At 36.0% G+C, this 11,997-nt stretch overlaps 1 protein-coding gene across 2 annotated transcripts; it reads right to left on the bottom strand.

Annotated features, from left to right (window-relative positions):
- Positions 1 to 350: 350 nt before the first annotated feature.
- On the bottom strand, positions 351 to 10,403 carry LOC136711006 (lymphocyte function-associated antigen 3-like). 2 transcript variants are annotated; one of them, XM_066686952.1, is made up of 6 exons: positions 10,164 to 10,403; positions 8,270 to 8,560; positions 4,527 to 4,766; positions 4,222 to 4,338; positions 3,766 to 4,074; positions 351 to 875 (listed from the first exon to the last, which is right to left on the bottom strand). In XM_066686952.1, the coding sequence occupies exons 1-5, from the start codon at positions 10,213 to 10,215 to the stop codon at positions 4,007 to 4,009; spliced, it is 768 nt and encodes a 255-aa protein (XP_066543049.1). In that variant the 5' UTR covers positions 10,216 to 10,403; the 3' UTR covers positions 351 to 875; positions 3,766 to 4,006. The 2 variants fall into 2 exon arrangements, with proteins under 2 accessions (XP_066543049.1, XP_066543050.1); XM_066686953.1 differs by having other exon boundaries at positions 4,222 to 4,335.
- Positions 10,404 to 11,997: the final 1,594 nt, after the last annotated feature.

Raw genomic sequence — 11,997 nt, 5'->3', positions numbered from 1 at the left:
AAAAATATTTATCCTGTGTCATCTATCTATATGATGTTTCTACAAAAACAAAAGATTCTGTCACACTTTTGAATGTGGTTGAGAACAAGGCTGGAGAGTGTTATGGTAATAACCAGCCACAGCCAACAGACACCCCAAATTTTCTTTGTTAAAACTTGATTCCATACATTATTTAAAATAATGACATTTAAGTACAATGAATCACAATGAAATCATAACACAAAAGAATACTTTTCATTTTACTATCAGTTTGTGTTGACACACTGTATTATATGAATGTACAAACTGGATTCCAAAAAAGTTGGGACACTAATTGTGAATAAAAACTGAATGCAATCATGTGGAGATGGCAAATGTCAATATTTTATTCGTAATAGAACATAGATGACAGATAAAAAATTTAATCTGAGTAAATGTAACATTTTAAAGGAAAAATATGTTGATTCAAAATTTCACAGTGTCAACAAATCCCAAAAAAGTTGGGACAAGTAGCAATACGTGGCTGGAAAAAGGAAATTGTGCATATGACAAACAGCTTGAAGACCAATTAACACTAATTAGGTCAATTGACAACATGATTGGGTATAAAAAGAGCTTCTCAGAATGTCAGTGTCTCTCTGAAGCCAAGATGCTAAGAGGATCACCAATTCCACCATTGTTGCGCAGAAAGATAGTGCAGCGATACCAGAATGGTGTTACCCAGCGTAAAATAGCAAAGACTTTTAAGTTATCATCATCAACCGTGCATAACATCATCAAAAGATTCAGAGAATCTGGAACAATTGCTGTGCGTAAGGGTCAAGGCCGTAAAACTCTACTGGACGCTCGTGATCTCCGGGCCCTTAAATGTCACTGCACCTCAAACAGGAATGCCACTGTCAAGGAAATAACAGAATGGGCTCAGGAATACTTCCAGAAAGCATTGTCAGTGAACACAATCCACTGTGCCATCCACCATTGCCAGCTGAAACTCTACAGTGCAAAGAGGAAGCCATTTCTAAGCAAGCTCCACAAGCTCAGACGTTTGCACTGGGCCAGGGGTCTTTTAAAATGGAGTGTGGCAAAATGGAAGACTGTTCTGTGGTCAGATGAGTCACAATTTGAAGTTCTTTATCGTATATTTGACCACAATATACTTGCTCAAATTATAAATAAATACATTCAGCTTTTAAATTTTAAATTTCCTGAGCTTTTAAATCACTCATGCATACTTGGCTGAACAGAAATCTGATCTACAGCATTTATGTATCAACAAAATTGAGAAATAAAAAGAAAGTGTTAATCATGAAATAGGACCTGAGATATTATGGGATACAATAAAAGCAGTTCACAGAGGCCTAATTATAAGCCACTTTGCTTATTTAAAAAAGATAAAACAGTTAAAATTGGTAGAATTTAATGTTAAAATTTAAACAAAAATTTAAACCAAATATCCTTTCATAAATTCTTACAGTTAGGAATGAAATAAATATATAATACATTCAAGAAATAGAAAAAAAGGTAATATTCACTACACAGAAATATTATAAATTGGGTGCAAAATAAGAAAAACTCTTAGCAAAAAACTACAAAAATAAAATGGGAATATATCATATACAGGATAAGAGACTCAAAATCAAAAATGATACTAAACAATTGGGATGAAATACAAGCAGCTTTTTAAAAATGATATGAAAAACTACATACTCAACAGTATATTGACGATGAAGAAATGACTGAGACATTCCTTAATTCGTGCCACTATTTCACTCCTTAAATCAAACAAATCTCCTGGTACACATGGAAATGTCAGAGGTAAATTTTGGACCTCTTATTGCAAATATTAAAAGAAATGTACAGCCTAGAACACTTTTATCGGTACCTTCATCTGTGACATTACTTTGAGAAAACAATTAAAGATAACACACTCAACAAGGGTAAAGGAGCAATCTGAAATGTATTTACTGTATTTAGTCATAAAATGTCTATAGTGTGTGATCATAGATTAAGGAAACAGTCAAAGCTAAAAAACTGCTGCATCTCATAGTATTGCTAAAACAGTATATTCTCTTTGAGAAGTGCCCAATCCGGAGTGGAGATCCAGTGATCCCGCCCTCTGAGATCCTGCCTGTGATCTCGCCCTCTATCCAATCACATTACGTCCAAACCCACCACTTTGCCAGGTGTACAAACATAGTGTCTTGGAGCCATGGAATGACCAAGTGAACAGACTTAATGTTATATTTTACTGGACCCAAAAACCTCCATTGGCCTTCTAAAAGTCTCCATGAACGTAGACGGAGTAAAATGATAGAAAATATTGGCCTTGTGTTTGAAAGAATTGAATTGTAGGTTCATGTGTATTTCTCTGAGGTGTGTGTGTGTTTAAAACTAATTAAGGAGTAAGAATTGTGTTTGAAAAGCCTCGCATATTCACCTATTTAAGGCGAAATGGAGAAATCAATCTTGGTAGTACACAGGAAATATAAGTGTTTCCCTAGTAGGTAGATGTTTTAGTGATATGATGTACACTTGGTCGTATGTTTTAAATGAATAAAATGGGAACTAAGGAGTGTTTCAAAACAAGTTTTGTTTATAAAATCTAGCACTAGCTTTAGCATTGCATAGCTGTGTAAGGTGGAAACTAGCATTCAATAAGAAGCTGGCGAATAATGCCAATAAGACTCGTAAATGGACACACGTAAGGTGGAACAACATATTTGACTACGAAATTTGTGAATAAGAAGCAAAGTTCCACCTCCTAAACAACATCTATGATGTAAGGGAAAATCGATAAGTAACACCAGCCTTGTCTAGTTGAAATATTTAATGTGGGTTTGGACAGTAAAGGCTTGTAAATGCAGGGAAATAGATTTTTTCTTGTGTAGGTAAATGTTTTATTGAAATGATCAACACTTTTCTGTGTAACTGTGTTGATTATGGCACATTCTTCTTAGCTATAATGGTCAACGTTCTTAAACACCTCTCTTGATTGTTCGTTCAGTTTTCCTCAAACTGCCAACCTGGTCGAGCTTCACATCTGGGGAGGAGTGGAGGAGGCAGACAGGTCGCTCCACTGTTTTGAACTGTATTATATTGCCGATTTTAAACACTTGGTGTCAGTATTACAGATTGCTCCTTTAAAGATGAAATGTTGATTTTGTTTATTGGAGCCTATCAATTGAAATTAATGCACGTGAAATTGTATCATGTCAATGTTCAGTTCTCTATGTCTTCAATAGAAAAAAAAAAACTATTAAAAAAAAAGAATAAAGCAAACAGATTTCATAAACAGAAAATTTCATTTTCACAGCTTTCCACCTTAGTCAGTCAATCAGGGTAAGGTCAATGGTGCACTCAGCAGACAACACTTTAAACACGGAGGTGATGAAGGGAAACAGAGCCACTTGTGATGCTTAATATCTTTATACATGACTCCATGAGACAGTGTTTAATTGACTGTGGCCAAGATTTCTGGTTTAACAATCTGCTTCAGCTTCTGCCTCTAATTTGCTGTTCCACCTTAAACAGTGCAGAAGTTGTATTCTAACATCCCAAAATACCCACATATCACAGCCGAATCCTTTTAAGGTGGAGCAGAGAAATTAAAAGATAATGTAAAGTTTCATATTTTTCATTCCACTTTAATAGTTGCATTTTCATGCCACATTGTCATTTTCTTTTTGCTATAAAATATGCTTCCATATAAATGTGGACACAGTCACCAATCAAAAGTTACAGTTCTTTAGTATGGTTTCATTGTATGAAAACTGTTACACATCTTACTTGTATTTGCTCTTTCATCTGCTGAACACTCTTTGTCTTTGTCCTCTTTACTCTCTGATTGTTCTCCTGTCTCTCCTCCATCAGCTGAGTCTGGACTTGGAGCCACAGTATCAGTTTCTGAAACATGTTCTTGATTATGTTTGAAGTCAGTTACATGGTTCTGTTCCTCTGATGGCTGCGTCTCGTCCACAGTGTTACATTTAATGAGAGGTGCTCTTTCCTGACTTCGTGAATTTTGGGACTAGTCCTTTTCATTTTTACTTTCTTCTTCCTGATGAACTGTGCTTTTCTCAGAGAACTCAACTTTGTCTGTTTAACAAAAAATATATATTATATATTGTATAATATATAAAGAATATTATAATTAATTACATTTTATAAATTTTATAAGTTACCCACAATATATCTACAGCATTTATGTAACAACAAAATTGAGAAATTTGGAACTTGTCATACCTTCTGTTCTGTTATTTTTCCTGCATTTCTTTTTGTATATGAATCCACAGACCCCAGCAACAGCAATTATAATTAAAGCTACAGTGACAGCAACTGCTGTATGATTAGATCCACCTGCTTAAAATAATAGTAATGGTAAAGGAAAAGAAGTTATTTACTCATTCAGTCCATGTTTTCATGTTGCCACATCAATGTAATTATGACATATAAAACCATTTTTTTTATTAATAATTAATCACAACACAGTCGACTGCAAGACTGAAAGTGTTATAAACAGTGAAAAACTTTATGAAGAAATATATTACCTGGGAGACAGAGCTTTAAATGGTAACCTGTAGTATTCTGGCTCACTTTATTCTTTGCAGTGCACATATATAGTGTATCAGGTCTTTGTTCTCTTGGGATAGTAAGGCTTGCTCCAGTGTGATTGAACTCATTTGGCCCACTCCATTCAAAGACTGCCAGAACTGAAGAGTCCACTGAGCACAGGAGGTTTACTGCTGTATCGTTTAATGTACAGGATACATAGGGTTTTGGAACTGGATCTGAAAAATATATATATATATAATTTTTGTCAATATTTTGAGAAAATGTAAAGCAAGGGCACCCAGGGTGGGCTTAAGGGGCTTAAGCCAAGGATGTCCACTGAATCTAGCACTGCCCCTGCCTATTGACGTAAAGCTTGGTGGAAGTCTGAGCCACCTGTGAAAGTGCCTCTCAACTCCTCCTACTGATACACAGGCACTTCATAGATCTACCTCTACCTGTTTCTCTGTCCTGTATGTTCTTCTTGTCAATGAGAAAGGCATCTTAACATGTTAGCATCATAACATGTTACTGGTGTTTCCTCTATTAATTGTATAACCTCCCCATGGATTTGTTGCTGAAACTTGCTGGTCAGAGGTCAGGTATTGCAAGAACCTTCACCATTGCAATGTATACACATTTCCCTTTCATTGCAATGGTGTTTCCGACGAGGCAATATGCAAATCTGTACCAGAAAGGTAACCGTGAAAACAGGGAAATCTGAAATTTGAGATCTCATCTAGCCACCTATAATCCAGCTAGTCTAAAGTCACTGTTTGAGCGAGTCTCAAACTCAAGTCCCCATCTCTGTCAATATCTATAACTTCAATATAGGGGGTATATATATATATATATATATATATATATATATATATATATATACATATATATCAGGGCAGTCACTAGAAGTTAATGATTAGGGGGGCTAAACTTTATCCAGGGAAGTCAGGGTTAATTGCCTCATAGCAGCAAATTTCTTTGACAAGGTACAAATTAAGCAAAGCCACAAGGAGCTGCTGTAACATATACTTTAACTACTTAAACTCTCTCTCTCTCTCTCTCTCTCTCTCTCTCTCATATATATATATATATATATATGAATTATCTGACCATGTATTGTTTATTTTTAAACCCTTCATTATTTGCTGTAAAATTACTGTCATCGTGGTGTAAAGCAAATAACCACTGCCATTTCCGTCATCCATCCATCCATTATCTGTAACCGCTTATCCAATTTAGGGTCGCGGGGGGTCCAGAGCCTACCTGGAATCATTGGGCGCAAGGCAGGAATACACCCTGGAGGGGACGCCAGTCCTTCACAGGGCAACACAGACACACACACATTCACTCACACACTCACACCTACGGACACTTTTGAGTCACCAATCCACCTGCAACGTGTGTTTTTGGACTGTGGGAGGAAACCGGAGCACCCGGAGGAAACCCACGCGCACACAGGGAGAACACACCAACTCCTCACAGACAGTCACCCCGGAGCGGGAATCGAACCCACAACCTCCAGGCCCCTGGAGCTGTGTGACTGCGACACTACCTGCTGCGCCACCGTGCCGCGCCCATTTCTGTCATTTCTAAACTATTTTAAAAATCCTGTGCAAACTGGAGAAATTTTACATTATACCACCACTCCATGTAAAACACTCCCCTCTGAATAGAGTTTATGAACCCTTCTGTATGATTTATTTACATTATTTATTGTATATAATTTTATAATTCATATATATATATATATATATATATATATATATATATATATATATATATATATATATATATATATATATATATATATATATATATACACAGAGTTTCAGCCTGAAGGAGAGGTGAGCCTCAGACCCACTGTGAGACATAATACAGACTGTTCACAGTCAAGGGTCCAGACATGGGTAAGGAGTTACTGTGCACTCCTTTCCTATTAAACATCTTTTGTGCTAACAATTCAGTGCCTTCTGATTCATTATTGACTCATTACCTTCCAACAACTATGGCATCACCAACAACATTGGGACTCTAAATTCACAACATCCATTCATTCATTTTCTGTAATCGCTTATCCAGTTCAGGGTCGCTGTGGGTCTAGAGCCTACCCAGAATCACTGGGCGCAAGGCAGGAACACACCCTCCAAGCAAACCTTACATTACCTAAACCCTATACTTTATACATGAAATTCAAATGTAATTATAAACTCTGTACACATGACAAAAGTTCCTACAAGATCCCAGTCATGCTATAAAACAATTTACCAACCAACCAACCAATAAACAAACAAATAAATAGATAGTGAAACACACCAAAATATAAAAATACAGTGATACACATTTTTGGCCATTCCACCCAGCCAAAAGTCTGGCATAGTTGGGAGGATGCCTGGTCAATATATATTTATAACGCTTCCTAGCAATAACTTCTGGCTTCTCTAGAGGTTACAAAAATTAGGACAAGAGAGAAATAGGCCCTTTAGGAAATTTTAGATACATTTACCTCAAAATTCTACAAAATAGTTTGACATGCCGGGTATCAGGAAGATACAGAAAATAATGAAAAATAAGTGACTAAAATATATATATCAAAATATATGACTACAGTTACAGAAAATGGAGCATACTTTTGGGGTTAGTTTATAGTTCCCATCCAATAGAATTATGAAACATTATTGACTGAAACATTTTCTTGAAAATTTGCCTGAGAATAAAAAATATTTGAATAAAATTTTGGGGTACTATAAGGCCACCAGAACAATAAAACTTTGTTCTTCTCACAGATGCCCCTCACTTTCTAAATACATCATCAGAATGGAAGTTTTTTTCATCTTGGTCACATGTCCCTATGGCTACATTCACACAGCAGGTAAAAGTGGCCCAAATCTGATTTTTCTTGTTCTGCTGTCTGTCACAGAGTCTGTATAATTTGACCTACATCACACATCCGTCTGAACAGATAACGCTCCTGAACTGACCCGCATGTGCAAAGGACAAGGCTTCAGGAGTGGACAAGAAGAAAATGTCCATCTGTTTCATACAAAGCACTTTCGTTTTTGAAATGAAGGAACGGGACCGGACTGTGAAGCGCTGTATCACAAAACCTCCCTTTTCTTTGTGAGCTCTACGTTATAGACAGAGTATTAATTAAAGACTGAAAAGAATATTAAAACATGCACAGACGTTTCTTTCACTCCAAGTGCAAATTTCCTGGGTCTCTCACAAACACAATGTCTCCAAAGAGAACTAGACAAAAAAAGAAGCTTTTCTCTTGTTTGTCTTATGAAAAAAAAAAATGTATACAAAAGTCCATGTGTTTTATCTTCATTAAATTCACGTGAAATCCAATCTGGCCGTCGTATTGCCACAGATCTGGTATGGATCAGATCTCAATACCACATATGAAAGTGGAAAAAATCGGATTTTAAATAGTCAGATTCAGTGTGATTTGTGTCACATATGACGAAACAGATCGGATTTGGGCCACTTTTACCTGATGTGTGAATGTAGCCTGAAAGTCTGTTTCACCTAACATCTCTCCAGACATCAGAGGGTTATAAACCAGCTCCATAATTATTGCTGCTTATCAAAAATAACTTCAAATGTTTTCAATTCGCACCCAGTGATTCAGGGTAGGCTCCGGACCCACCGTGGCCATGAACTGGATAAGCAGTTACAGACAATGAATTAATGAATGAACTACCTCTACAGATTCTTTATAGGTTTTAACATGGTGACTCACCCATCACTTCAATGTTATGGTCAGAATACTCTAACTTTCCATCCACCTGGATTTCACATTGATACACACCACTGTCATCTTTACTCATATTCTTAAGTGTGAGGTCTCCAGACTGAATGTCAAGTTTTCCTCTGGATTCATAGTCTTTATACCAATCCAGGTTAGAGTTGTCATACTCAAGAACTTTGTTGCCTTTGAATTTCCACAGAATATTCTGAGGTTTCCCCGTTATTTTAGGTTGAAAAGTGTAATCTGTCCCAATCTGAAGATACACAACACCAAATACAGGACCTAAAAAAAGAAACAGTTACTAGAGTATGTCACAATATCATAGAACATAGTAAGGAACAGAGCCCATTGATTATGTTATAAAATTTAAACTGTGATATTTGATCAATGACAAAACACAATACCAAATACAGGAGATAGATAAAGAATAAATAAGCTTTTGTTACTTAATCCATGTAACAATAACACAACACGAAGCATGGAACAGACAGTTGTTTTTCTACATGTAAAATTTGAGCCACTGAAACTGACAATCCTGTCAGTCTTCCCAATTTTGTCTAAATGGTAAATTTTTATATAGATCAACAGGACAAATATATATCATAGCACATTACATAATCTTCACTTTGACACTTATTTCAGAATTTTTTTGTGAAATTACAGACATACAGCACAACCTACAATGGTTGGTAAAGTTAGGTTGATATTGCATATTCAGGCGATATTTTGCCCCTCCACTTGCTCTCAAACAACATCCTAAATACACTACAAGTAATTCTAGATCTTAAAATCATATGGAACTTTTACAGTAGCAATTTTTTTATATTAAAAAAAATATGAAAAATGTACCAATATATTTGACCAAACTAAAGATTGTAGTATGTTGGTCAGATGTGTCTGATCTGTTATGGCATATGTTTCACTGTAGCCATTTGTTACATAAAAAATTACTTTATTTAAAATTCAACTTGTCCATATTTTACAATACTGAAATTTGCAGGGTTTTGTGTGATTTGTCACTGTACTTTACAGCTGAATTTAGATCTGTAACACATATACATGTCTGTTAGTTTCCTTTAATGAAAAAAAAACATTTAAATTTAACTAAGGCATAATTTACTAAATAAAATTTGTAGTATGTTGGTCGGATACGTTTCTGTGAACCACAGCTGTTTTAAGATTTGTAAGTTACATGAATGATTCACAGTAGCATTATCATCATCATCATCATTTTCTTTTCCGCTTCTCCATTTCAGGGTCGTGGTCAGTAGCATTATATTAGATTTAAATGTACAACATTTAACTACATTGTCTACGTTGCTTTAAATACTCATATGTTACTGTTGTACATTAAGATTTGAGGCTTTATCACTATCACGCTCCTCATCTATGTGCTTGTTATACGTTTTTAAATAGGATCCGTACTTTGCCGACAGACCCTTAACGTCTTGGGCCCCCCGCTACAGTCATTCCGGCAAATTTCAATAAATGTACTTCGCGAAATGGAAAGATGTGGTATTTTGGTAAAATATGAAAGCTGTAATTTGTTCTCTGATCCTTAAGAAATGTTCATTTCAGAGATGTTAGGACGTTGTTCGTTGTTGTTCAGGTATGTGATAAACCTGAACATTTCTAAACCTCATCATATACTGATCGTTAAGTTTATCTGAATATAACCGAAAAGGTTAATGCTCGTAATCACAACTGAATGTCCTCTAATCGAGTGGATCAACGTCTCAGGAACCGTCTTCACCTGACCTCACACAGATTATAGTTTCCGCTCCACGGTTGTGTGACATTCACTCACATTATTTACAGATAATATTGAACATACACTCACATTGTCAACGTTAAATACAACAAACACATCGAGTACTGGACTTACCGACACCGAAAAAGACCAAAAAGAGTGTGAAGCTGACACAGTTACTCGCCATTTTTCTTTCACTTTAGGTTTAAGTGGTGAAGTGTGCTTCCTCTTCTCGACACCAACAACCCCTCCGTAAAACACCGGAATGGAGACCTGACTTCTTCATTAAGTCACATTAACATAGCTATAGAAAGATTCACTTCTGGCAGTTACAAAAAATGAGACGTAGACCAATTAGAGATGATCGTAACTGTCCCACTTTAATTTATAAGCAACACAGGAAGTTTTCGTTTTTCCCGTGACGTGTTTTCAAGTTAGTTCACGCAAATTTAAATGACACACCCAAACTATAGTTTCCACTAGGAGTCGCCATGCGTTAATACAATATTGAGTGTCAGATGCCAGTCCCTTTTTTCACGAGCAAGCGTTTTTACCACCAGACAAACGCGTGGGATACCGGAGTACTCTACCTGCATCCAGGTCTTACCCAGTAAACATTTAGCCGTTGATTCAACGTTGTTGAAATAACATAATGACTGCCGTCTAATCAACGTTCTCTTAAGGTGGAAATGAAAGTTGAAAAGACGATTATTAGATGTATTTTGGACGTCCATTGACGTTATTAATTGGTCCCGAAATAAATTACTTGTATAAAACGCATTTTGGACGTCCACTGACATTATCGATTGGTCACCACTTAACTTATTAAGGTGGAATCTGGACGTCCATTGACGTTTAAAATATGTCCTTGACGGACAGACTACTTTTAGACCTATTTTGAACGTCCAGGGACGTTTCTTTTTTACTGGGTATATATTTGCACATATAATAATAATAATATTAATACCTAGCATTTATAATGTGTGTTTCAATAACCCAAAGAAATTTTATTAAGCGTATGCAGCCATGGCCAGTGGGGCCACGAAAAAGAGAAGATGCGGTTTCAATAACGAACCGGTGGATGGCGAAGCAGAGAGAGATTTTTGCCTTCTATGTAATAGCAGTGTTTCTGTCGGTCATGGTGGAGAATATGATATGAAGCGACATGATGCTTGAGAGTCTCACAGGAAAAGAACACGGCAACAAGAAACATGCAAATCGATGCAGTCGTTTTTCATTAAACCAAATGACCCCCAACTTGATAACATTTCTGCAGCAGAAGTGACGATCATGATGCAGAACAAAATACTCATTCATGTTGTTCTACCGACTGCAGTAAGAAATTAGCCCCAGTCATTTTTCCAGACTCTGAGATAGCAAAGAAAATGTTGACTAATTTGATAGTCCCAATAAAGACAAGATGTTGCAAAATTAGTGTTTTGTCTTGTATAGGCATATGCCTTGAACTGTAGGAAATTTGTTAGGAACTGTAGGAATCTTTTGGGTCAGGTAGTGTCTTAATCTTTTGGTGGGTGGGGTTGAAAGGCAAGAATAAATGTTTCTTGGTAAATTACATAGACATTATATGTTAAACTTAAAGTTATTACCTGCTTACCTGTTTTCAAAACCACCTCAGACATGGACTATTACTGTAATATAAAGATGATTACTATTATATTCTTCATTTATGATGATATGTCAAGTATCTCTGCATTAAACAATCTGTTAACTTTTTAATAGCATGTGCAAAATTATGATAGTCAAGATCCTTGGTCTTTTTCCCTTTTAATTACCAATTTCCAATTACTGATCTACCATAGTCTTTTTTTTCTTCTTTAAAGCTACTGGTTCCACCACCAAACACTCTATCATACATTTTTGTTTTTGTGATTTTGTCTGAACTCTGTCTTTTAAATCACTTTCTAAATCAACTATTTCCTTGTTCCTTTTTCACATATACGTCATTCCA

This window comes from Hoplias malabaricus, chromosome 12 (assembly GCF_029633855.1).
Source record: "Hoplias malabaricus isolate fHopMal1 chromosome 12, fHopMal1.hap1, whole genome shotgun sequence".
In the NCBI taxonomy this organism is placed as follows: domain Eukaryota; kingdom Metazoa; phylum Chordata; class Actinopteri; order Characiformes; family Erythrinidae; genus Hoplias; species Hoplias malabaricus.
Note: the sequence above shows the minus strand (reverse complement) of the source record. Positions and strands in the feature narration are given on the sequence as shown.

Bases quoted from the DNA above. Each gene is read 5' to 3' on its own strand.
- LOC136711006 (XM_066686952.1), bottom strand. From the start codon at position 10,215: ATGGCGAGTAACTGTGTCAGCTTCACACTCTTTTTGGTCTTTTTCGGT. The intron at 8,561-10,163 runs GTAAGTCCAGTA...TTCTTTTTTTAG, and splicing joins TTTGGTCTTTTTCGGTGTCG to GTCCTGTATTTGGTGTTGTG. The intron at 4,075-4,221 runs GTATGACAAGTT...TTTGTTAAACAG, and splicing joins GAAAAATAACAGAACAGAAG to ACAAAGTTGAGTTCTCTGAG.